Below are 25,656 nucleotides of genomic sequence, written 5' to 3'. Positions count from 1 at the left end.
TTCGTATTCAACTGTTTCAAGTTAACCAACCAAATAAAGAATCTAATGCATTATGGGCAAGTTAGCTTTCATATCTGGTTGATTTTCTAGAATAGCAAGAATAACATAAGTTGAGCCTAACGAAAAATTACCGTCACTCTCCAAACCCCAAAAACAAGAATCTTGGACATGCCTGGTGATTATTTACTGGAATAGGCATTACGACGATTTCTAGCCTAATTATGTTAGAGATCTTATAGGCACTACTCCCAACTCCAATTGACCAGTCCAATTGTTCATTTGGATATCAAGATCATATCATTTAATTTTGCCTTTTCATTTTCACCTTAACCGTTTCGCCCAATGAACCCTAGTAAATGAATTTGGATACACAAGTATCTTTGTTACATCAATTGCTCGTCCAACATGAATATATAATTGTGTTAGGTTACCAGTCCAAGTTAAACCTTTATAACGACAGGTCTAATTTCTTGTTCGAGCTGAATAAATACATGTCAGGTTACCCGTCTGGGCTAAACCTTTAAAACCACATTAGGTTACTAGTCCATGCTAAACTTGTGTCACATGTATCTTCAAGTCTGTAACAAATGTTGAATCTTGGTAACATCTGTAATCAATCCATACAAGTTTCCATACAAAACCCTATTGGCATGTAAATCATATGCTAACTTTTACCAAGTTCAGTTGGGCACCTATTACATAAATTAACATTTCTTTACAATTTAGTCCAAAACACACATTTATACCAATTACCACAATTAATTCACAACCAAGCATAAATACACAAATCATTTAAATACATTTATACCATATGAAGTTACTTGGTCAAAATAGCAAACAAGTTGAATTTGCATGGACTAGTCAATAATTTTGACTTTTCCCCGATTATCTCTAGTTTGACGCAATTCTCGATTTATGCAATTATTTTAAAAAAATTATCAAAACCAAACACTTTTATGTTATTCCATAATATGTATGAACCTATATAATTTCATTTTTATAATACCCCAAAGTTTTACATTTTATTCAATTTAGTCCCTAAAACTGAAATAATCATATCTTTCAATTTTGAGCTTCGATTCTAAACCTGATATCAATTACATCCACCATAGACCCTCTACTGTCTATTATTACAAAAAATTCGTATCAATTTCACGATTTATTTACTTTAGCCCTTTTATTCAAAACTAACAATTAAACATTAGAATTTAATCCTTTTCACATCTAAGCTTAAAATCTAACAATTTAACACCAATTTATTCAAGAAACCAACAATGGTAACTTTCAAAAACTTTAATAGTTTTATAAATTGGTACATGGGCTAACTAAATCAAGCTCTCATAGCGTCAAAAACATAAAAATTATAAGAAAATGACTTTAAAATACATACCAATTGAGGGATCGAATGTTGAAACTCTTAGAATGTGTTTCTTATTTTCTTTTCTTGAAGTTTCGGGTAAGAAGAAGAAGATGATGAAAAATTCTCTTTCTTTCCATTTAATTTATGTATATATATAGTATAATTAAACTTAAATTAATATTAGTTTATTAACGTAATTAATTTATTAATCACACTTTAGTGTATAATCCATTGTCATCCACTATCACTTATTAAAAAATGGTTTAATTGTCAAATAAGTCTCTAAATCTTTGGCCAATTAAAAACCTATAGGGATTGGACTTTTACAATTTAATCATTATACCTTAGTTGAACAATTAATAGACAAAATTGAAAGACTAAACTTTAATAAATTTTATACCAACTCTGTAAATATTTTAATTTAATATTTTTTGACCCGATTTATGAAAATAGGATTTCAAGATTGCTTTTTCTGGCACTACTGCAAATTGAGCTATTACACGTGTGGTTCTAAAACTATATCATGCATGCTAAATATAATTTTGTACCTTAGGATGAACTTCTTTAGATGGATATACTTATCAGTTATATGGAGTTTTTGAATGTTAAATTAATATAATTTTAGTCTTAAAAGCATTTAAATATGATATAAAATGTTTGAAGGTGATTTTGACTTAGTTTTAGGTGTTTTTCGCAATTTGTCTCCGGTGTCGCAACATCTAACTTTTGGTGTCACGACATTAGACATGAAGTAGAGTAATTTGTCTTCGATTTCACGACATCAACCAATGTCACAACATCCAAAGCCAGTGTTACGATATTGAGCATACTGCTTTCATTGTCGCGACATCCATTTCCTAGTGTCGCAATATTAACTCTGTTTTCCCTTACTGACCTGATGAAGCCCCGAATGATTTTTGTTTATAACCAAACTTTAAAAGAGACTTGAAAATGAACTAATCAGCTTCAAATGAGTCTAATTATATTTAAAACAAAGTTTTAAAATTGATTTTCATGTTATAGAGCGTTAGTGTTCAAATGTAACATCCTTTGCTCATAAGGTACAAGTTCATCTTGGGTAAGGGATGATCAGAAATTCGATCCCGACTAAAGAATTAATTTTTCTGGCATTTACAACAACAACAAAAAAAAAAAGAAAATAGTGATTTTTTATATCTATAATTGAGAGCATATGGCTTTGGAATGGATATTTCTTTTTCATGTAATAATTGAAAATCATGCATGAAACTTTGCTTATAAGTAGAATATATGGAAAAGATGCTAGAAGCAAACCCTATATCATCCACTGCTAATTCTTGTTCCTTCCATTTCAATGGATCTTTCTTCTCTTTTGTGGGTTTCGCTTGATTATCTTCACTAGCCAACAGGTCTCTCAGTTGTGAAAACTATGTATCCCATATTCAATCTAAGCACTACTCTACTTCCATAACCCATTGCTGCCATTTTCCAAATAAGTGTTGTTTCAAATTTATCAGCAACTGTTGATCGAAGTGATTCTGGTTCCTGATCGTTGCCATATTTCTTTGACAACGGAAATCCACTTAGTCCGGAGTTGCCATCGAAGGAATCATTTGAGAAAGCATCGAAACTGCACTGGGATTGTTATGAGAAAATGTCAAGTCAGTTAACTGCACTGGGTTCTTCCTTGAATCTTGTTTGACGAGAAATCCAAGGATTCAAGTGTTGCCAATTTTCCAAGTGATGGTGGGATGTTACTTGCTAAGCTATTGTGTGAGAAATTGAGCAGTATGAGTGAGTTAAGTTCTCCAACTTTTTTAGGAATCGACCCCTTGAAATGGTTGCTTGAAAAATCAATAACTGTGAAAAAAGTTTGAAATCTGACCCTTTCATTGTTAGAATTACAGAGCCTTGATGATAATCTCCTACCATGTACTTTGAACCACTTTTGTCTATCTGAATTTCTTCCATTGATTTTAAATTTTCAAATAGCTCAGGTGGGATGTGACCATTGAATGATCAATCATTCGAAGGCTGCTGAAGGAAAATGTTTCATTGAAATTTTGTATGTTACCATGGAATCTATTAGAACTTGCAAATTTGGAAGCGTGGAAATGTATCATTTATGTTGTTGTTGCCCAAATCTAAAACTTTCAACCTGTAGCAATGACTGTGGAATTGATCCTTCAAGTTGGTTAACACTGAGACTAAGTGTTCTCAAAACAATCACTGACAGCTGGTCGCTAAAAGTCCCAAAACAATCTGGAATAGTTCCACCCAACTTGTTTTTAGACAAGTCAAGTACAGAATGAAGAAAACTCAAATTGCAACTCTTGGAAGAGATTTCTCCCACCAACTCCTTGTTTGAGATTAAGAAATAACTTAGTTCCTGTGGTGGAGTTGGAAGTGGTCCTTGAAGTGAATTGGAGCGAAGGTCCAGAATAAACAGATGCTTCCTTGGAATTTGCTCAACGCTAGACAAGAAGTTCATAGAAAGGTTCAAAGTGACCAAGTCCTCCCATCCTTCTGCTTGAATTTGGTTATTAGAAAGATCTAAAACTTGCAAGTGCTTGGATACATTCAAGAAGCTTGCGAAACGGTGCATGTTGCAAGAAGAGAAATGGAACTCAATTATCATGGGTAGGGTAGAATTGACATCATTACTACACCTAGTTAATGATGGTAAGTTGTTAAATAAAAGATCAAGCGACCTTAGATTCCTAAGCTTCACATGCATGCATGACTTGATATTTCCACTCAAGTTATTAGATGAAAGGTCAAGAAAAGTAAGGTTCATGAAGTCAAAGAAAGAACTTGGAATTGTGTCAATGGGACCATTAAGTTTGTTAGAGCTGAGGTCTAGATACTCCAAAGATGGTAGACTAAACAACCAACCTGGTACTCTACCACTAAGCAAGTTTGCATATAAGTCAAGATACGAAAGTCCACTTATGTTGTTGGGAAGGGTACCCTGAGAGAAATTCCCAGAGAAGTCCATGAAAGTAAGGCTGGTGATATTAAATGCTGATGATAGCAAGACACCGCTGAAATTGTTAAAAGGAAAAATCCATGTAAAACATCTGGAATTTGCCCTTGAAACATGTTGCCTGAGATATCCAAGAGGGTGATTTTTGTGAGGTTTCCAAGTACTGATGACCCCATAAAATCACAACGATAAAGGTTTAAGTGTTTTCAAGTGTTTAAGATTACCAATTGTGCCGGATAACCCTTTTGAAAACCTTGTCCATGAAATATCCAACAAACTAAGGGGATTGCTCCAATTTGTTTCTGGTAGATAAACAATGAGATTTGGATTACTTTTTTAAATGATGTTTTGAAGATATGGAAGATGGAAAACCTGGGTTGGAAATTTCCTTGCAAATGACAGTTGAAAAGAATGCTTCAATGAGACAGTCAAGTTAAGGAAAGAATAAGGTACAACTAGAGACAAATCCATACCGTCAAGGACCATGTTTTCTAATTTTGTAAGGTTATGGACAAGCATGTAAAAATCATGGTTCCTAAAGAAAAGATAATTCAGACCGAGATCAAGCCAAACTAGTTCTGACAAAAGAGAGATTTCAGGTGGGACAAGACCAGTGAGTACAGTGTCAGAGAGAGAGATTGAGATAAGTTAGACTCAGAGTTGCCGAAATCATTGCCGGTAAGGTTGAGCCAAGAGGGAACTGTTTGATTGGAGAGAACCAATTAGTCCCCTACAACAAAGATCAAGGCCAATCACATTGCCTTTCTTGTTATCACACACCACACCCTCCCATTTGCAACAGTCAGTACCTTCATCCCAAGAAGTCGTCTTATGAAAAGAAGCAATGTGAACTCGGTGTGAACAAATACTAATGGAAATGGAAAGGTTGCAATGCAGAACTCTGTTGGGGACGACATAAATGTGTTGGAGAAAGAGACAAAGAAAGGGATAACATTAGCAATGAAGAGTTGAACAAGCCCAAAAGGAATATTTGATTTGTTCAATATTTCTAGCTGGCCTAATGTTGAAATAGATGAAACAGTTACCATTGTTGGGATTTAAACATTTGTTCAATTTTACTTTGTTAAGTCAAAATGAAAAGTCGTTGATCACTTCTGCAATGTGCCTTGCAGTATATTTTCTGGTGTTGAAGTGTTGGTAAATCTTTTTATGTATCCTGCAACACATACCGACACAGTCCTAGTCAATCTTTCTCCCATGAACTATGATAACCATATAAGAACTGGCATAGCTTCTAAGATTCAACAATTCAATTAAAGATAATCAAAGATCATTTTAATAAAACATCATGTTATTGGACAATTCACATGGTGAAAATAAACAAGTAAATATGATATTTATCTCTCTTGCTTAATACCGAAGCCATGTAAGCCTATAAATAATCAGTTGACTTGTAGGATTATTGAGAAAGTGATTGTAACATTTGGTTCATTTAAGAGAGAATTATTGTGAGTGCTTTGTATTTTTACTTTTGTGTTATTTATTTTTTACCTTTAGGTAAGGCAAGTATACTTGAATGAAACTATAATTATTCGAGAGTTAAAGATAAAAAGTAAATAGGTAAAACACGAAAAATATAGGTTAAATTTGAATTCTATTAGTAGGTCTTTTGTCCTCTCTTTTTGTACTTGTGTGTGCCAAACTGTGTGATAAATGTATGCACACTTCACTTACATTTCTAATCATTCATATATATATATATATATATATATATTAAAAAAGCTTAATTCTTAAGTTGGTACTTAAATTTTGTTGTCACTAGTGGTACCCAAACTAATCTTATATTTCAATATTTACTCCAAAATGTTATATTCATTAAAAAAATTTAACCAATATTAAAGCGCCACATCATATAAACTTTAAATTTTATTTTTAATTCTTTTATTTTTCTTATTATCTTTTACATTAATTATCTTTCTTTATTTTTTGCCTATTTTTCTTCTTCCTTTATAATGCCTAGAAATACTAGCAATGATCGAAATTTGCCTCCCAAGGTCGAGACACAGATAATTAATTCTATTTTTGAACTTTATCTCATGCTTATTCCACTAGATGAGATTGAAAAAGTTATTTCATTGATCAATATCAATATTTTTAGAACTAGACCGAGAATCGATCAAGGTACTGGTCTAAAGATAAAAGTTGAACCAATGGACTTGCAAATTGATACAGATCAATTGAACCAAGCTAAACAACCAATTGGACCAAAAAATTATGAATATTTTTAATAATTTATTTTATCAAGCCAAAAAAACTAATCAAATCCGAAATTGGTAGCTTGATTGGTTCAACTATCAGTTTAGTTTTGAAGAAAGAAAAAAAGAAAATATATATAAGAGAAAATAATATTTTTTTGTCTTTTTTGTCACATGACAATTTTTAATTAGTTATTTTTTAAAATATACTTAATGGTTTAACTAACTATTGAACTAAAAAAGATACTGACTTGAAAAATAATAGCTTAAACACCACTTGTGATAAAAAAAATTTTAGGTACCAAAATGAAAAAAAACATAGTTTAGGTACTAATTTGTGGGTTAAGCCTCTTTAAAATAGACTGGCAGTTTAATTAAAGGAGGTACCAACTTGAAAAAAAATAATAATTTAAGTATCACTTGTAGCCAAAAGAAAAGTTTAAATACGAAGATGAGAAAATGAATACAGTTTAAATATCAATTTATATATTTTTTAATAAAAAGAAATTGGGCTTTCATTTGTTATCGGGCCGATAAAGAAAAAGCTAAATGGGCCTTAAAACCATCTAATAGAACTGAATTTCTCTCCCTAAAACGCAGCGTTTTGGGGGTTTTAATTAGGTGAAAATAAATCCGAAATTTGTCTTTTGACTTTCGCAGCACAAAATGCAGCCTCAGAATCTCTCCTTCTCTAAAATCATAAACCCTTCCTTCCTTCTCTTCCCTTCACCTAAACCTTGCCTCTTCGCTTCATTTCCCCACCAGAACCGCCCATTTTCGTGCCAATATCCTCCCATTCTTTCCGTTCACCATCGAGACATCCGTGCATTTGCCGGCCGGAGCAAGAAGAAACAGGGGGACCAATCTTCGAGTCGACTCGAAGGAAATTCAGAGATAAGGCGCGTGGCGAGGCAAAACGCGCGTCGGAAACAGAAGAAGCGAGCCGAATCACTCTTCTATCGGTTGAAAAACCCGGGAAAAAGTATCCATGCCGATAACTTCACGGAAGAAGAGTTGGAAGCAATCGGGCTCGGTTATGACCGGATGGTCCGGTTCATGGAAAAAGACGACCCGAATTTGAAACACCCTTTTGATTGGTACAAGTATGGTGAATTTGGTCCCTATTCATGGCGTGGGGTTGTTGTTGGGGAACCAATTCGAGGGCGGTTCTCGGATGAAAGGGTCACAATGATAGGGGAAGTGAAGAACCATGAAGAATGGGAGAAGATAGAACAGTTCGAGATGGCTTCAGAGTTTGGTAAAAGACTGGAAATGATGGATAGAAATGTTGGTTTTAGGTATTTCTGGGTATTTGTTAGGCACCCAAAATGGAGGATCAGTGAATTGCCTTGGGAACAATGGACTTTGGTTAGTGAAGTAGTCCTTGAAGCTAAGAAAACTGAGAGGTTAGATAAATGGAGTTTGATGGGAAGATTAGGAAACAAAGCTAGGTCGTTGATTACACAATGTGCAGCTTGGATGAGACCAGATATCATTTATGTTAAGAAGCCTGTGTATCAGTGTAGATTCGAGGGTCAAGATGAGTTCTTTAATGCATTGATACCGTTTCTCGATCCGAAAACAGAAAGGGATTTTTTGTTTGAGGTTAAAAAAGAGGATGGGAGTGTGGAAATGTGTAGTTATTTTGAAGGATTATGTAAGATTGTGAAGGTGAATCAAAAGGCTTTTGTGGATGATGTGGTGAAAGGGTTTGAAAAGTTGAGTGAAGAAGGGAAGTCTAGGTGTTTGGGGTTTTTATTAGGGAATCATCCTTTGCCTCTTTTGCATCCTTATACAAAGGAATGGAAGGCTAAGTTGGAGGAGATGGAACTCGGTTGTGATGCCCCAGATGATGATGAGGATGTTGGTAGACATCGAGAGTCGGGTGAGATGCAGTTGACAGATTGGATTGAGGATGATTATGGTGGTCGTGATGATGACGACGACGATGATGATGGAGAGGAAGCAGAGGATCAAGATGATGTAGTTTTGGACATTGAAGATAAGGGAGATGAAGAATTATGGACCAAAGAAGAAGAATCGGATGAAGAAGAGGATGAAAAGTATTGGGAGGAAGAGTTTCAAAAGGCATTGAGTAGCTCCGATAGGATGGAAAAGATTGTGAAACGAAGTGTTGAGGTAACTACAGAGCTCTACAACAAACAATTAGCAATGCTAGCTGACAGAAAGGAAAGGATTATGGAAGATGGAGATGAAACTGAACTAAGAGGTAAAAGAGCAAAAGTGAGACCAGAAGAGTGGAAACGGGCAGGGATCGGTCGATGGAATAAGAGGATTAAGAAGAGTAAGATCCCACCCGAGCTGTTTTTGCGAGCAGCTGTTCGACCATTTACATATAGGAATCTTGTGAAAGAGATTGTATTGACAAGGCATGCCATATTGGAAGGTGAGATTGGTAGGAAAGATTAGAATGCAATGTAGATGACCAGAGACATACATGATAAATATGTCTATTGCTTTTCCAAGCTTGCATTTCACAACTGTTAAGCTATTTGTAGAGGTGTAGTTAATGTATGTTGTAGAAGTAGAACAATTTTGATCAGAGTTGGAGGGAGTCATGAGCTTAATGTTTGCACAGGTTTATTCTATCTTGTGTTAATTTTACAATGTAGAATTTCATGTTGATGCTTCTAGTGAAATGGACATGCTTTTTGGCACTGATTTGTCTTGTGTTTCTTATGATATAGAAGATATTTGGAAGAATGACAATTTGAACTTTCAAATTTATAAAGAGATGGAGTTATTCTATGCTCCTCTATTAATTAGTTCTTCTATTTTAAGCATCATGATTTTCCAACAGTTATTCCTATCGTCCTTGAGGATTCTTAAGCTCAGAGAAGACCGCCCCAGAAATTAAAACTTCAGAATATCTGGTAGCTGAAATATTTTCATCAGTCGGTGCGACGCTAAACCTACTAAACCCTTCACCGCTTACATCTGCACACTCGAAGACGTGAAATCTTGGGGCATCATCACCATCCCCTGCATGTATTTCAATCCCATCTCCTCCAAATTTTATTTCCTCCTCAGCACTTTCCTGCAACTGCAGTGCGAACTCAAGGCCCCACACCACATCGTTCATCGATGGCCGTTTGATTCCCTCATCATGCAAGCAACTTATTGCAACCTCAGCATATTTCTTCAAACACTCTGGTGCAACCATACCTTTCAAAAATGGATCAATGATTTGATAAAGGGTTCCATTTCGATAGCATTCTTGAGCCCACATTGCTAAACTCACTTGTCTTTTTTCTGCTAACCGATTGATTGGTGGTTTAGCACATAAAACTTCACATAACACAACCCCAAACGAATATACATCGGATTTTTCAGTCAACTGTTGTCGACGGTAATACTCCGGATCCAAATACCCAAAACTGCCTTTCACCAGTGTGCTAACATAGGCTTTAGACATGTTGGTTGGCCCAACTTTGGACAATCCAAAATCCGAAACTTTAGCCACCCATTTTTCATCCAACAAAATGTTGGTGGTCTTAACATCACGGTGAATTATTATATGATTTGCCCCACTATGGAGGTATTGCAATCCACGAGCTGCACCGATGCAAATCTCTAGTCGTTGTTTCCATGGAAGATGAGGGTTTTCAGTGTTGTAAAGATGATCACGGAGGGTACCATGAGCCATGAAATCATATACAAGGATCATCTCATTATCATCATTGCAATACCCAATTAAAGAGACTAAGTGGAGGTAACGGAGTTGGGAAAGCATCTCAATCTCTGTCCTGAACTCAAGGGCCCCTTGTCGGGACTCGGGATCTAACCTTTTGATTGCCACCGGGGTTGCACCACCATTGATGAATCCTTTGTATACACTGCCGAACCCTCCAACGCCAATTATGAACATAGTATCGAAATTGTTGGTGGCCGCTTTGATCTCAGCTATTGGAAACAGGCGACAAATATCAGATGGTAGGTATGAGCTATTGTTAGACTTGATGGACTTGTTGCTGTTGGAAAATTGGCCTCCGGATGCCGAGCCTCCATAACTAGAGGTTACATCTTTGACTCTCATCCTGCGCTTGATAATGAAGAAACATAAGAGGGATAGTAGAACAAATCCAGATATTCCAAAACCACCACCAATAATTGTTGCTTTCTTCTTCTCATGCTTCCCATGTTGACTCGATTGTGGAACAGTTATAGGAGTTGTTGGCTCAGGGTCAGGGTCAGGGTTAAGCCCACCTAGATTGCCGTTGTTGCTTAATTTGAAGATTTCAACCCCGTTGAGGATTGCATCTGAAAAACGGGTTTTCCACCTTGGGGCAGGGTGCAAGGCAATGGAGAGATTTTGTTTCTTTTCATTTCCTTTCAGTCCCATCCCAACTACATAATCGTTATATGTTGGGACTCCTTTTCCACCACTCCGGCTTATAACATCCAAGTCAGTTTCTGCTGTTATATTGGCTATGAAGATCTCAAAAACTCTGTCACCTGGTTGTGTTATCTCAATCTGGAACTCACAAAAATGTAACCTAACAAAATAATTAAACCCTGAATCAACAGGGAACTCCCAAGTCAAGTTGTAATGTTCATTTAAAGTAGAATTCGTCCCCATTGTCCAAGCTGTTGTATAGACAACATCCGGTGCAGAAAACGATGGCTTATCATCACTGTAGTTAAGATTGATGCTGAAATTAACAGAAAGAGCACCTCCTGCAGCTTCTGTCCGATAATCATCATCGGCTGACCAAAATCGGTACATGCCAGTGTCGTCTTCGGGAGAGATTTGCTTCCCACCTACGTTGATTCGATTCATCAACTCAAGGGCAGTGTTGTTTCCCACGGTGTATAAGCTTCCCTGGCTCTGGCCTATAAACTTGACCCCTTCATCATTAGCTGGTCGATAATAAAGATCATTCGGCATGGAAACAATTTCAATCCCGTTTACGAAAGCATATGAATCCGAAATGTCTGGACTTGGAATAAACGTTAAGTTTAACCCCTGACCTCCTTCAAGGTTAACACAGAACTCTTTGATAAGCGTTTCTTCACCTTGAGCATGAAGAGTAGCACTGAAATTCTTGAGAAGGGTAATATCACCAGCTTTAACGGAAAAGAGAGCTTTGGAAGGGTCAAAGCTTGGATATGAAGTTGGAAAGAAATACAAGCGAATAAACTTTTGGCCGGATGTAAGGGGAATTACGTAGGTGAATTCAGAGTTGGAAGCCCGAGCTGTGGCGAAGGGGACTTGACCAAGACTAGAAGGGGGTTGCTGGAATGCTTTCGAAGACACTGATTTATTGTTTTTTGATTCTACAAGGGACAACTTTGGCATACTATCTCCAGTCCAAACCCGGCCACCTAGACCAATGTTGTCATTAGGAGAACCACAGTCAATTGTGATGTTCTCTGTAGGGGTGAAAGGAGGAGGTGAGTCACCGGCAACGTTGACGGTGGTTGAAATATCGAGTATGAGGAAAAGATAAAGTAGGTTTTGGATGGTTGAACACTTCATAGTAGAGAAAGAGAGAGACTACAAAATGAAGAGAGCAAGTCTGTGAATGTGTTAAAAACCAGTGGGCTTATACAAAACATAATTCCCACAAACTCGTGAAAAGAGAGCATGATGAAAGTGGGATTGTTTATGATGGATATTCCACTTAATTTCCATGGCTATATATCACCATAAATTTGACGAACATTGCTTAATGTCAGACTTTAAATAGCTGCAACATAATTCCCACCAACTCTTGAAAACAAAGTGGGATTGTTTATGATGGATATTCCACTTAATTTCCATGTTCACTTAAACCAGCTAATAGGATAGGGTTAATATAATACTTGCCCCCCAATGTTACACCAAATTTTCATGTTGGTACTTAAAGAATTTTTTTTATCAGTTAACCCATTCGTTAATGATGTGGCGTGCTCTCAGTGCGCCACGCCACCCAATTCCTATTGCCCTGAAATTAATTCAAAAATAGGAAAAATGCAAAGAATTCTAAAAAATTTTAAAATAAGAATTATATAAAAATCCCAGAAATTAAAAATATTTATTTTTATTTTTTAAAATACATAAAATATAAAAATGCAAAAAAAATATGGAAAGTTATATAAAATATCCAGAAATTAAAAATATAAATTTTATTTTTAAAAATACATAAAATTTCCATTTTTTGTTTTATTTCAGGAAAATAGGCATTAGGTCCACGTCATCTTTTTTTAATGTTGTTAACAGCTAGGATAAATTAATAAAAATTGAAACTTCAAGTGCCAATTTGATAAAAAAAAAACTAGGTACTAAAATAGTAATTGAGTGCAACTTTGGAAGGCAAATAATACATTAACCCAATCAATAAGGTGTGATGAAAGTGGGATTGTTTATGATGGATAGTTAGCGCAATTAGCAATAAGAACAGGATCTGATGGAAGTGGGATGGTTGATGTCATGATGGATATTCCACACAAGTTGTCTTGTCTCTCTGTATTCTACAACACTAGCATTAGTCTTTCTCTCTTTTCTCTTTCACACGACCACAAGTAATCTCAATTCTCAAGTGCTCCCTACACATACGCAATTTATAGTACGGTGGCGCGTAAATTTTGGGTAAAATTAAATTAATTCGGTTAATCGATTGAATTTGGTTAGTTAGTCGGTAAATCGAATTAATTCGATCGGGAGTCAATTAATAATTTTTTAAAAGTTTGATTAACAGTTAATTCGGTTTAAAATCCGACAGTTAATCGAATTAACTGAACTTAATAAATAATATTATGATATATAAGTATTCAATCGGGGTTAGTCGGTTTGGTTAAATTTTTAGAAGTGTAAATTAATCGGTCGGTTAATTCGGTTAATTTTTTATATGTTTTATACTTGTTTTAACTAAAAATCAAAAAACATAACTTAATAAACAATATTATAATATATAAGTATTCGGTTGGGGGTTGGTCAGTTTAGTTCAGTTAACATAACTAGTGTGACATTAAATCAAATCAAAAAATTTACAAACAAATGGAATAATGTGGCTTAATTATGATTAACGTGGACCAAATTACAAATAATTTAAAACAATAAATATGTAAAAAATAGAATTGAGAACAATTTGGGATAAAAGTAAAATCAATTTCTTAGATTTATTCGTTCTTCAAAATTGTTATTTAATTTTTAATTTTATTTAATATTTAATTTAATGTCACGTCATTCACGTTTAAACAATACAATTTCATTATTGTCAAAATTAATGTGCAAATACTAAAATGCTAGCTTTTCAAATGCATAAAGATTGAAATGTTCCTTTCAATAATAGAGGGGCTCTTTATAATATGTTACAGGGACTTATAGTGAACTTTAACCTGAAAGTAGCTAACACTGAGGGGCTCAATTTTTATAATTTTTTTAATATCTCTTTATTTATTTTTATAATACTTTAATAATTTGTATTCTTTTTAATTATTTTTTGCAATTTCTTTTTACAATATTTATAATTTTTACAACATTTAAAATTTTAAAATATTTTTTAATTTTTCAAATGATGACACAATTGTCTAATGCAGGGCAATTCATGATTGAATGCATATCTTAATCGGTTTTTTTAGACCTAAATAGCTGCACTAAAGACCGTCTGATAACGTTAAGGATTAAAATGGACCAAAAAAAAAAAACTTTAATGACCAAAGTGAGAAAAATGCTATCCTTTAAGGACTAAAGCATGATTAAACATTTTATACAAAATTTATTAAAAGAACCTTAAACACAAAGTAAATCTTAAAAAACAAAACACACATGATAGAAATTGAACTTTAAGATATCAAGATTCCCAAAATCCTCAATTTTGTCATTTCAATTAAAGATTCATTGGTTTCTTCAACAAATGTTGATTGCAATTTTAAGACATGTTACGCTCTTAAAAAAAAAGAATACAAGTTCTAATATTTAAGACAACATTGTTGGGAGGGGCAACCATGAATCTCAAATATAAATTGTAAAATTTTAGAATTTTTCTATATTTTAGAATTTTGAAATTTTCTAAAACGATTTTATTTCTAAAATATTATTTAAAAATTGTAATTTTTTATTTTCAGGATTTTATTGAAAAAAATTTTTAAAATTTTCTTTTAGAACTTTTATGTAGTTTTAAAGAGAATGGACCAAATTGAAAATAACTGTAAATACAAGAGGACTAAAAAGTTATTTGACATAGTTTATTTATCATCAAAATAATGTTAACAAAAATTGGACGAAAGGACGAAAACTTTAAACCAACAAAAGTAAAGGGACTTATAGCATATTTGAACCACGAAGGTGGGAGTCGTTTTTTGAAAACGAATCAGCCTGTGCCAAGGCCCAGGAGCCTCCATGTAGGATTAAGTTTCCCATAATTAGAAATGGAATAACTTCATAAAAGGACCTTGAAGTTTATCAAAAATTTTTAACTTTAATTATTTAATATTTTTATTTATTAGTAATATTAATTTAATAATATGATGAAAATAAAAATAATTATATATATTACAAATTATAGATTATAAATTTAGCCCTCACTAAGTTTTCCATACTTGTACTTAAATTTAAATATGGAAGTAGGTGGTGATAGATTTAGGCAAAGTATTTTTGTCTCAAATTTAGTGGTGGCCCCTTTTACATCTTTGTCCCATTTGATTTGAACACTTGTTATGTCATTTAATCCTCCTTTGCTTAACCTGTCTTTTGGCCTAAAAATAAGAGCCCACTTTTCTAATCATTGACTCCCTTTGTCTGTTCCTCATGGGATTAAACATTATTCAATCTCACATTCCATTCATTGGTTACTGATTTACTGTTTTTTTTTTCTATTAATCATTTATTATTGTTGATGTTTGGATCCGGCAAGGTGAAGATAACGATGATGTTGGACGGTTCATCTCATTAGATACAAAGTGGAGAGCCATCATAGGGGTGTTCAGGCAAAGGTGGTATTGAGGTTGGGTGAGACGAATATTGGAGGAGAAGATAGGGAAAGAGAGTTGGAAAGATCCCCTTTTTAGTTAGAGATGAGGGTTTTTATACCACAGTTATAATTATCATGATTCTATTAGTAGATCAAAGATAAGTGATCAAATAGATTGTCATTTTAGGTGAATAAATATATTGTTAATAACTATAAGTAGAGCTCTCGTGAGGAGTAAATCTAAGAGATGTGCCCATAGGGTAGTCTCTGAAGGACAAAGCTATAATAATTATGTAAGAAAATTAACATGCCAATCATCCTTCTGAAAAGTTGTACTTACACCATGCTAAAACATGGCTTACCTGGAACATGTGAACTATAATATGTTGGGTTTTGTAAATAAAAGTTTGATGTTTTTCAATTAAGGTTTCGAGTTCATGAATAAATTAACTTTGAAAATATGAATTTAATCAAAAGGCTATCGATTATTGTAAATTTCAAATAAAATAAAAAGGCTAAAGGGACATATAAGTCCCTGAACTTGGCGAAAAAATCAAGTAAGCCCCTCCGCAAAAAAACACATTTAATTAAGCCTTCAAACTCTCAATTTGCATCAATTAAGTCCTTTGACAAACAATTTCCATTTTTGATCATTACAACATTGATGTGGTCATTAACAATGTTGACATGGTGCTCTATGTTAGCAAAAGTCATTGACGTGGTGCTTCATATCAATGGCAATTGCTGACATGACAATGCTATATTAACATAAAATTTTAAAACAATTTTTCAAAAAATAAAAGAAATATTTTTTTTACTTTTTTCCTAGAATGAACCTGGACAATAATTTGTCTAGGTTCATTCATTTAAAATTTAAATTTTTAAATTAAAAAATATTTTTAAATTTTTTTATAAATTTGTAAAAACCATATTAAAATTTATAAAAATATTAAATAAAAGTAAAACATAAAAATAAAAAAAATAAAAACCATTTTAATTTTTTTTATCAAAGTTCATGGGCTTATATTCCTGTTTAGTGAAATAAAATAAAAATCTCGGACATGATAATTATTTTAATATATATAATTTCAATAGGTTAGGTGTTAAACATGTTTGTCCTTTTCTGACAAATCTTAATGTAATTACAGTATCTCGTAGTCAAATTCATCATTGGGTCCAATGAAAATCTGAACATTATATTATAAGATAAAGCTGCCCCATCTTTAAACTCTTATCAACAATTCTTTTTCAAAAGACTGAGCAAATTAGAATAGGTCAAAGAGAAATGAAAATTTCTTATTTTTAAAAATTATATTTCAGAATTTTTAATATAAATTATTGATTTTAAATTTAAAAAATTAGATTCAATTATTAATTATTTTATTTTATTTTATTCATCATTTTGAAATAAAAAATACTCACTTGATAATCATATAACAAAAAATTTCTTTAAAGCCACCATCTCACTTAATAACCATGTAATAAAAAAATAATATTCGTTAAAATCACTAGTTAGTATCGTTCATATCTGTTTTGTAATTCATATTTGAATTTTATGACCGCCTTCCCGAACAATATCATCTTCAAGATTTGAACTTATGTCTTCCCTCAAGAATGCAATATGCTTTACCACTCCACTTAAAACTTGTTGATAGAAGAATTTTAATGATATTAACAATTAGATTTATATTTTATAAGTGATTGGAAGAAGTTAAGCATTTGAATGAAATTTGAATCTTGAAGTCATCGTTATTGAAACGATTCATACCATCTCACCCTAATTTGATTATTCTTATATTGTAAAATAAATGATACATATGATTATAAAAGTTATTAAAAATAAAAGAAAAATAATTAAATTCTTGAAAAATATAAAGAATCAGACTTGAAATAGACACAACCTTTTATACCAATCAACTTTAACATATATCAATAACCAATGATGATGATATCTGCAATGAAGCTTACACTGAGTGAGATGCCATGTCCAAATATGAAGATTCCAAACCAAACCAAGCCAGCTAGTTTGGTCTGCTCCCTCAGCCAACATGCCTCTTTGTCCGCCCTTTTTCCACTATCAAGAAACCACTCCACTTTATGCTTCACCTTTGAAGTCGTGTGATCACGAAGGCATATTACATGTAATTATTTTATTATTCTATTAATTATATTAAGTTTTGATAATAAAAATAAATATAATTTTAATGAAAAAATTTAATTTACTTTTTATTTTAACTTATAAAAATTAATTAATTTATTTTTAAAGTAATATAAGAATTTCTACTATAATTTTATGGAGTAAAATTTGTCATTTGGTGGTGTAAAAGATGGGCAAAAGCGCGTGGGGTTCAAGGTGTTGAAGTTGATGATGGGAAAAATTGTGTAACAACGTGGGTCTTGCCTTCAAAACAGGCTGTACCTCCCAGGATTAATAGAGTGAGTGCAAAGCTTTTTTAGCAGTAAATCCAATTTCCAATGATAATGCCTATTTATTTATTTCCAGTAACCCTTTTTCTTTTGAGAAATGACATTGAAAGTGCTTTTTATCTTTTTGCCATATATACATATATATGTTAATCAATTATAGAGATAATTCAACTGCAGATGATTAGCTTATGATGACAGTTGATGTTCTATCATTACACAAAGGAATGTGAGATTAATTAAGAACTAGGTGATAATGCAAAATTACATTATATTATCGAATCTTAACAGGGTTGATAATATTATATTACTTGACTCAAGATTATCTTCTTCATTCAAATAAACATAAAATATATTAAAAATTTATATGTAATACATTTTTATATTCGTATTTGAATATAGGATAAGAATAAAATTTAAATATGAATTGGAAAAAAAAAAAAACACCCATGTGATGCCATTGTTACAAATATCAGAAAACTCCAAGGTCATTTTGGATGATTCCCAACAGTTAAAAATATATTAGTTATAGTAGTCTCTCTCCATTTCTGCATTTCTTAGGCAATCATCTTTCTCTCTCTGCAGTCTTCACTTTGCTTTGTCTCTTTCTCTCAAGAAAAAATAAAGGCCTTCCTCCATTAATGCACCTCCCTTTTAATTGCCTTATCGGTTACCTTTTGAATGTTTCTTCCTTTTCAACTACCCACCTTCCATTTGCATTTTGCAGCCAAAACTGCAGGCAGGTGCAGTGCCTTAGTACACTTCTCCTCAATATCTCGCTTCAATATTATTACTTCCAATTACAAAAACTCAACCAGACCATGTTCAAATTAACCCTTGCAATTTTCTATTATTAATGCTTCAAGGTACAATTTTTTTTTCTTTTTTACCTTGTCTTGGTTTCTGGGTGGTTGTTCATTTCCTAGAGAGTAGCAAGAGAGAGAGAGAGAGAGAGAGAGAGTGATAAAAGACATTTTCATTGGATCATGAAACTTGCTTGTTTGTTAATGCTCTCTTGTGTTTCTCTGCTTTGGGTTTCTTTCTTTTTTGACTGAAAGTTAGTTAAAGTGTTGAACTTTTCTTGGGAAATAACACCGTCTTTGATTCTTCCCAAGTAAGAATTTTCTTTTTCTTTTTTTTTTTTTATCTCCAACAAGCCTTTCTATGCTTTTAAGTGTGCTCTTGAATTTGCAGTCCTCAACACCACTGAAATTTCTGCGCTTGGGTTTTTGCAAATAAAGATTCAACCTTCAGGTAAAAGACATTGCTTATGAAAGCTTCCCTATTGCTAGGTATGTTTCATTTTCTTCTGAATTTTAACTTTTTTTTTTTGCTTATAATTCTAGGGCTTTTACATCTGGAGTTTGTTGCATCACGAGCTTCCTGAATGGGATTCTTCTACTTGTTTCTTCTAGTATTGTTTTCATGGAGTTGCCATGGATTACAAACTTACCAAACTCAACTTTTGCTGCAAATAAGGAAGCATTTAGAGTACCCTTCACAGCTACAAATTCTGGATAATTACAATGGGGATCTCTGTAACTTGTCTGCAATGTCTAATTTGACTATATCTTGCCAGGATAATTTTGTCACTGAGTTTAAGATTAGGGGAGATAAGGTCGCAAATGTTAGTGACTTCAATGGATATGCAATTCCTAGTAAAACATTGTCTAAGACTTTCTCCATTGATTCATTAGTTACCACGTTGACAAGGTTAACCAGTTTGAAGGTGCTTAGTTTAGTGTCTCTTGGAATTTGGGGACCACTTCCTGATAAGATTCATAGGCTATATTCCCTTGAATTTTTGGATTTAAGCTCCAATTTCATGTTTGGTTCAATCCCACCTCAGATATCTAGAATGGTTAAGCTTCAAACTATAACATTGGATGGTAATTACTTCAATGATACTATTCCTAATACACTAGATTCCTTGTCAAACCTTAGTGTTCTAAGCTTTAGAGGCAATAGGTTGAAGGGTCAGTTTCCTTCCTCCATATGTCGAATTTCGAGCCTAAAAGATGTTGCAATGTGCCACAATAAGCTTTCGGGTAAGTTGCCTGATTTGAGTTCCTTAACTCGCTTGCGTGTGCTGGATGTAAGAGAGAATCGGTTTGATTCCGAACTGCCTGTCATGCCCCAAGGATTGGTCACAGCTCTTCTAGCTAAGAACTTATTTTCCGGTGAAATTCCAGCACAATTTGGTGTATTGAGTCATCTTCAACACCTGGACTTGTCTTTCAATCAACTGAGTGGAGCACCACCCTCTGCTTTGTTTGATTTGCCAAGCATCAGTTACTTGAATTTGGCATCAAATGTGCTGAGTGGTTCACTTCCAGAGCATCTAACATGTGGTAGCAAACTTGGATTTGTCGATATTTCTAATAACAAGTTGGTTGGTGATCTTCCTTCTTGCTTAGACAATAAATCAGATAAGAGAGTAGTAAAATATGGTGGGAACTGTTTGTCAACTGATGGCCAACAACAGCAACAAGGTCTTTATTGTAAAGAAGCAAACACAAGGAGAAGTGGAAGAAAGATAGCTGTATTAGTTGCTATTATTGTAGTATCTGTTCTACTTTTGATGCTTTTGGCATTTGGGATTCTTATTCTGTTTCAAAGATGCCGACGAAGACGGACATTTGAAACTCATATACTGCAAAAGGTTGTTCAAGACAATCCAACAACCGGGGTTTCATCCGAAGTTCTTGCAAATGCTAGTAAGAAAATGCTATTCTAACCCGGTTTTATAGTGTTTCAAAGGGAAATTTGAGTAACCATTGATGCTAATCTCTAATCATTGATTACTTGATGTTTAGGATTCATTTCTGAAGTTGCTAGACTTGGGACACAAGGTGCTCCAATATGTAGACTGTTTTCCATGGAAGAGTTGGAAGAAGCTACAAATAACTTTGATTCATCAATGTTCATGGGTGAAGGCTTTACTGGAAAGGTATCCTCAATAAAACAGGGTTGGAAATTATGTACTTGGTTCTGATATTTGCATATGGTATCATCAATGGCCTATCTAACTTCATCTGTTTCTATTTTTCAGCTCTACAAAGGAAGATTGGAGAATGGAACCTATGTTGCCATTCGATCATTGACTTTACAGAAGAAATATTCAATTCAAAATCTTAAAGTTAGGCTTGATTTCTTGTCGAAGCTTCATCATCCACATTTAGTAGGCCTTTTAGGTCACTGCATTGCTGGTGGCGTACAAGATGATTCCAGCGCAAGCAAAGTCTTCCTCGTATATGACTATGTGCCTAACGGGAACTATCGTATGCATTTGTCAGGTAAATGTTGTGTTTGAACGTTGAATATTATATCTGCTGGATTCTGAGTATCATAATATGGAAAAATGGTGCAGAAACTTGTCCAGAGAAGGTTCTTAAGTGGTCAGATAGATTAGCGATTCTAATCGATGTAGCCAAGGCTGTACATTTTCTACATACTGGGGTTATTCCCGGAGTTTATAATAACCGGTTGAAGACGAACAATATACTGCTGGACGAGCATCGATTAGCAAAGCTGAGTGACTATGGGATGTTTATCATCATGGAAGAAAATGAAAAACTAGAGGCAGGTTTTCTAGCTATTTATGTTTAACTTGTTACTTGCAAAAGATATCATTGGTCCTAAGTGGTTATTCTGAAACATTATATTTTTCTGCAGGCAAAGCGAGAGAGCTTAAAGTCTAGGTATCTATATTTAACTTGTTACTTGCAAAAGATACCATCATAATGCATCTTCATATATAAGATAATGGACACGTATCGTTAGTAGAAATTATGGTAGATGGAAGACCATTTGGTAATCTATTCTCATTGCATGAGCAGTTGCTTCTGTCTAGGATTCGGGTATGAGTGCCGGATATAGGTACTTGTCTAACATGTGTATGTTTAATTTTTTTTCGAAGTCTTTCATGTATATAGAGAGTCCTTGATATTCAAAAGTGTCGGACACTAACACTCGAAAAAAATGAAAAGTCAAAGGAACATAGGCTTCTGCTTCTCCCACTTTTGCACCATGGTAATTGCTGGAGCACCCTTGCCTCAACAAAAGTACTATAGACACCATTGAATTAGGAGTCAGATTGCATTTTATCCCCTCTATTCAAAAAATGAATAAAGTAGTCCTTGTACATTAGATCAAAGAGCAAACCAGTCCTTTTGTTAAAAATTTCATGCCATGTGTACTTTATGTTAACATATAAAGACCTCTTTGAACTAACGTATAGGGATTAATTTTCCTATTTTTTGAGTAGTAGGAGCCAAATGCAATCTGACTCCTAATATAGGGGCATCTATGAGACTTTTACCCCCTTGCCTCAGCAGTTGACATGGTTGTATCTCAATGAACAAAGCTGTATCTAAGGATCATCATATTTGAGACTAGATTTGCAATTTGTTGTCTATATAATCAACTACCTTTCATTGTATATTGCAGCCAAAGGAAAACATTAGAGGATGATGTTTACAATTTTGGATTTATATTACTTGAGTCACTTGTTGGGCCTATTGTGAGTGGAAAAGGAGAAACATTTCTTTTAAATGAAATGGTAAGCCATTGTTAAAATGCAATCAAAATGTGTCAAGAATCTGATCATTAATGACTTATAAGATCTTGTATCACACATTACAGGTATCTTTCGGCAGCCAGGATGGCCGAAAGAGAATTGTGGATCCGACGGTGTTGACCACTTGCTCACAGGAGTCGTTATCCATCGTAGTATCAATTACTGGCAAATGCATATGTCCCGAACCATCGTCTCGGCCATCGTTTGAGGATGTTCTTTGGAACTTACAGTATGCAGCTCAAGTTCAGGCTGCAGCCGATGCCGATCAGAAATCCGATTCTACATCGTAGTCAATTGTATATGGTTGGTACACACCGGATGTTTCGTTTTCGGAGAAACCTGCTGATACTGCTCAGATAAAGCTCTTGGAAGGTGCTTTCCTATATAAAATGAGTTAGAGCTAGAGATGTAAAGCTGAAAATGTCATATTTTAGACCTTATAAATGGCAAATTTTGGTAAAATATATATATGTCTTTGCATACATTTTTGTTGCAAGAAAGTTGCTGTGAGGCCATAAATGGGCTCCAAATACTGGTTTCCAATAACCAATATTATTAGCTTAGCTCAAAGGTCTGTTCTATTCTTTTTATTCATTTCTCTTTATGTGATTTTGATTTGCTATCCTAGCTATAGTTAAAAGTACCATGGAAGTCCCTATTAAAAACTTCATTCATTTTTACTATTAAAAACTGATATGATTGATGGAATAACTAGATAGTTACACATGGCATGTCATCTGTACCTCATGTTAACGTACAAGGACTAATTTTTAATCGTAGAAATGGATGAAATTTTAATAGAAAGAGCAATTTACACTTTATTTATCATATAGGAATTAATTTGCTCATTTATTTAGTAGAGGGCGCAAAATGTAATCCAACTCTTAACAAAATGACCTTCACGGTACTTTTACTCCTAACTGTATTACACGGATTCGGATGTATGTCAAATATATGTTCAGTTTTTTTTTAAGCTTTTCTATATCTTTGGAATGTCGAATACTAATAGTTATGTCTAAATATGTATTGAATACAAATATTTAATATGAATACTTAAAAGAAAAATGAATGGAAATAACAAATCGAATACTGTGGATGTCAATTTTTGGAATGATCTTCAAATATACCCTATCAGAACCACAAACCAGGTCATCAAAATTATAATGTCCCATTGCTTTCAAATTCAGGCAAAAAGTTCACAAGTTTTTGGTTTCTGGTAGATCTACCATTTGCCTGCAAAGCAATGGGCTCTCCCATTCCCAGTAGAAAAAAGTTATACAAAAGTCTATGATTTGCAAGTCAGTTCCCAATATATATATAATATTTTTCATATTAATATTATAAACTATATTTAAAATTTATGATTTTCTCTTCTAACAATATTATATTTAAAAATCAAACTACATTATTCCGGTTCTTATCACAGAGTAGGAAATAACATAATCTATGTCCCCAGTTCTATGTCATATTCATACAAAACAGCCAATCTTTTTGTTGATTATGGTTGCTAGCTGTTATGTAATGAATCTTACAAGATAAGACAAGGATATAGGTCAAACCCTACCTGAAAAAAACATGGGTTTTTAGATTATCAATACAAGTACTGTACAATAATGATCTTTAAAAAAATTAAAAAAAGATTGAATATTTATTTTCAAATACCAATCACATAAAATTTTAACCTTCACCAACTCTATGGTTATGAACAAATCTTCTACATATAGAGTTTGACATCTCAACTCTCCCCTTTTTTCTTTGGTGATAGTGTTTGTTTGTTCCATTGCTTTGAGTTGAAGTTCATTTTTCTTGGAACAAACTGTGAACTACAATTTGATTTCACCCCCTTTTTTTTGTTGGGTAACTTGTTTACTTGCTATTTTTCATATAATATTAGGGTTTTTTTTAAAAGAATTTTCTTTTAAATGTCAATGAAAGTGAAGTTACATGTAATAATAATATTTTAAATTATTTAAATATTCTTATTTATATATTTGATTTAATTGAGTGTTTTTGTCTTTTCATTAAGTTAATATACATTAACTCATCACATCAACTCATTAAATTATAGATTATTTTTAATATATTATATATTTTTAAGAATATTTTCTTCTTATTTTAAGTTTAATATATTTCTGAATTTAATTTTTTTCACTTTAATTTTAAAAATTAAATATAAAAATAATATTACAACTAAAAATTAATAAATTGAAAATGTAGAGATAAATTGTTAATTTATTTATTATTTGATCATTTTCTTCGGTTCAAGTTTCGTTTTATGAAAAGGATAATTTCATTGAAGCCAAAAAAGCGTGGATCCACTTTCCTAGATTGCGTTTGTTATTAATAGGAAAGTGGACAACAACAGTGACATGTCGGCGAAAGGAAACACCTGTTTCACTTTAATCCTCCCACGCGAAATTCCGAAGCGTGACTAAAACCTACACAGAAGGCATCGGAGAGTTTCCTTTACATTCCAGTAAAGCGCGTGACAGAATCTCTTCTTACGTCTTCGTAATATTTAATTAAGATGAAGCATTTCCGCCATGGCATCACAATCAAAGTGAAAACGGACGCGATGAAGCCTTTCAAAACCACACCGTTTTGGCTTTGACAGAATCAGATATTATGGTTTTAGAAAGGTCAAATTCTGACATTAGTCCCTATACTTGTGAATTTGACCTTTTAGAAACCTTCTTGCAATTTTGGGTAAAAATATTTTTTTGTCCCTTTCAATTTTAATATTAAGCAAATTGATCCCTCTAACAATACTGAGCAATTTAGTTCTTGTCAAAAGAACAAGTAATCACAATATTTGTCTATCAATTTATTCTACATTTGATTGGTATAACAACAAAATTAACCTTTAATGTTTACAAATATTATCATTTTTCTCCAGATTTTAAAAATAATTCAATAAAATAGAATAAGAACCAAATTGGTAAAATGCATAAATATTAAGGATTAAATTTATTAAATTTTTAGAATTAGGACAAGTTGACAAAATGTCTAAGCATTGAAATCTATTATACTGAATAAAAAATAGGATAAATTGACGAAAGAAGTGAACACCATGATTAATAGTCTTTTCGAAATAGACAGGGACTAAATTGAAAGAGAAATCAATTAAGAAGTACTGGAGAGGACTTTTTACCACAACTTTTTTCTAGTTTTCATTTCTGGTGAATTTTCTAGTTCCC

The 25,656-nt window shown here is 33.2% G+C and overlaps 4 protein-coding genes across 5 annotated transcripts; 2 read left to right on the top strand and 2 right to left on the bottom strand.

Annotated features, from left to right (window-relative positions):
• Positions 1-2,737: 2,737 nt before the first annotated feature.
• On the bottom strand, positions 2,738-5,374 carry LOC108478361 (receptor like protein 22-like). Its single transcript, XM_017780816.1, has 3 exons — positions 5,106-5,374; positions 3,498-4,383; positions 2,738-2,974 (listed from the first exon to the last, which is right to left on the bottom strand). Exons 1-3 carry the CDS (start codon positions 5,372-5,374, stop codon positions 2,738-2,740), a joined length of 1,392 nt encoding a protein of 463 aa, XP_017636305.1.
• A 1,788-nt stretch (positions 5,375-7,162) lies between these two features.
• On the top strand, positions 7,163-9,293 carry LOC108458900 (uncharacterized). Its single transcript, XM_017758296.2, has one exon. It carries the CDS (start codon positions 7,208-7,210, stop codon positions 8,969-8,971), a length of 1,764 nt encoding a protein of 587 aa, XP_017613785.1. The 5' UTR covers positions 7,163-7,207; the 3' UTR covers positions 8,972-9,293.
• On the bottom strand, positions 9,058-12,213 carry LOC108458893 (receptor-like protein kinase FERONIA). Its single transcript, XM_017758290.2, has one exon. The coding sequence runs from the start codon at positions 12,039-12,041 to the stop codon at positions 9,369-9,371; it is 2,673 nt and encodes an 890-aa protein (XP_017613779.1). The 5' UTR covers positions 12,042-12,213; the 3' UTR covers positions 9,058-9,368.
• A 6,137-nt stretch (positions 12,214-18,350) lies between these two features.
• On the top strand, positions 18,351-23,124 carry LOC108459855 (probable inactive leucine-rich repeat receptor-like protein kinase At3g03770). 2 transcript variants are annotated; one of them, XM_017759259.2, is made up of 9 exons: positions 18,351-18,746; positions 19,075-19,134; positions 19,227-20,597; positions 20,697-20,830; positions 20,933-21,176; positions 21,251-21,462; positions 21,556-21,581; positions 22,330-22,441; positions 22,525-23,124. In XM_017759259.2, the coding sequence occupies exons 3-9, from the start codon at positions 19,268-19,270 to the stop codon at positions 22,747-22,749; spliced, it is 2,283 nt and encodes a 760-aa protein (XP_017614748.1). In that variant the 5' UTR covers positions 18,351-18,746; positions 19,075-19,134; positions 19,227-19,267; the 3' UTR covers positions 22,750-23,124. The 2 variants fall into 2 exon arrangements, with proteins under 2 accessions (XP_017614748.1, XP_017614741.1); XM_017759252.2 differs by having other exon boundaries at positions 18,351-18,994.
• The last annotated feature ends 2,532 nt before the right edge of the window (positions 23,125-25,656 follow it).

Source organism: Gossypium arboreum, chromosome 7 (genome assembly GCF_025698485.1).
Source record: "Gossypium arboreum isolate Shixiya-1 chromosome 7, ASM2569848v2, whole genome shotgun sequence".
Lineage (NCBI taxonomy): Eukaryota > Viridiplantae > Streptophyta > Magnoliopsida > Malvales > Malvaceae > Gossypium > Gossypium arboreum.
The sequence above is the reverse complement of the archived record's forward strand: the minus strand, read 5'-3'. Positions and strand labels throughout refer to the sequence as shown.

Coding starts and splice junctions, on each gene's coding strand:
- LOC108478361 (XM_017780816.1), bottom strand. CDS start 5,374: ATGGTAACTGTTTCATCTATTTCAACATTAGGCCAGCTAGAAATATTG. Junction 4,384..5,105: donor GTTGCAAATGGGAGGGTGTG/GTGTGTGATAAC, acceptor TAACAATTTCAG/CGGTGTCTTGCTATCATCAG. Junction 2,975..3,497: donor TTCCACAGTCATTGCTACAG/GTTGAAAGTTTT, acceptor TAACAATCCCAG/TGCAGTTTCGATGCTTTCTC.
- LOC108458900 (XM_017758296.2), top strand. CDS start 7,208: ATGCAGCCTCAGAATCTCTCCTTCTCTAAAATCATAAACCCTTCCTTC.
- LOC108458893 (XM_017758290.2), bottom strand. CDS start 12,041: ATGAAGTGTTCAACCATCCAAAACCTACTTTATCTTTTCCTCATACTC.
- LOC108459855 (XM_017759259.2), top strand. CDS start 19,268: ATGGGATTCTTCTACTTGTTTCTTCTAGTATTGTTTTCATGGAGTTGC. Junction 21,177..21,250: donor CTATCGTATGCATTTGTCAG/GTAAATGTTGTG, acceptor AAAATGGTGCAG/AAACTTGTCCAGAGAAGGTT. Junction 21,582..22,329: donor CGAGAGAGCTTAAAGTCTAG/GTATCTATATTT, acceptor TGTATATTGCAG/CCAAAGGAAAACATTAGAGG.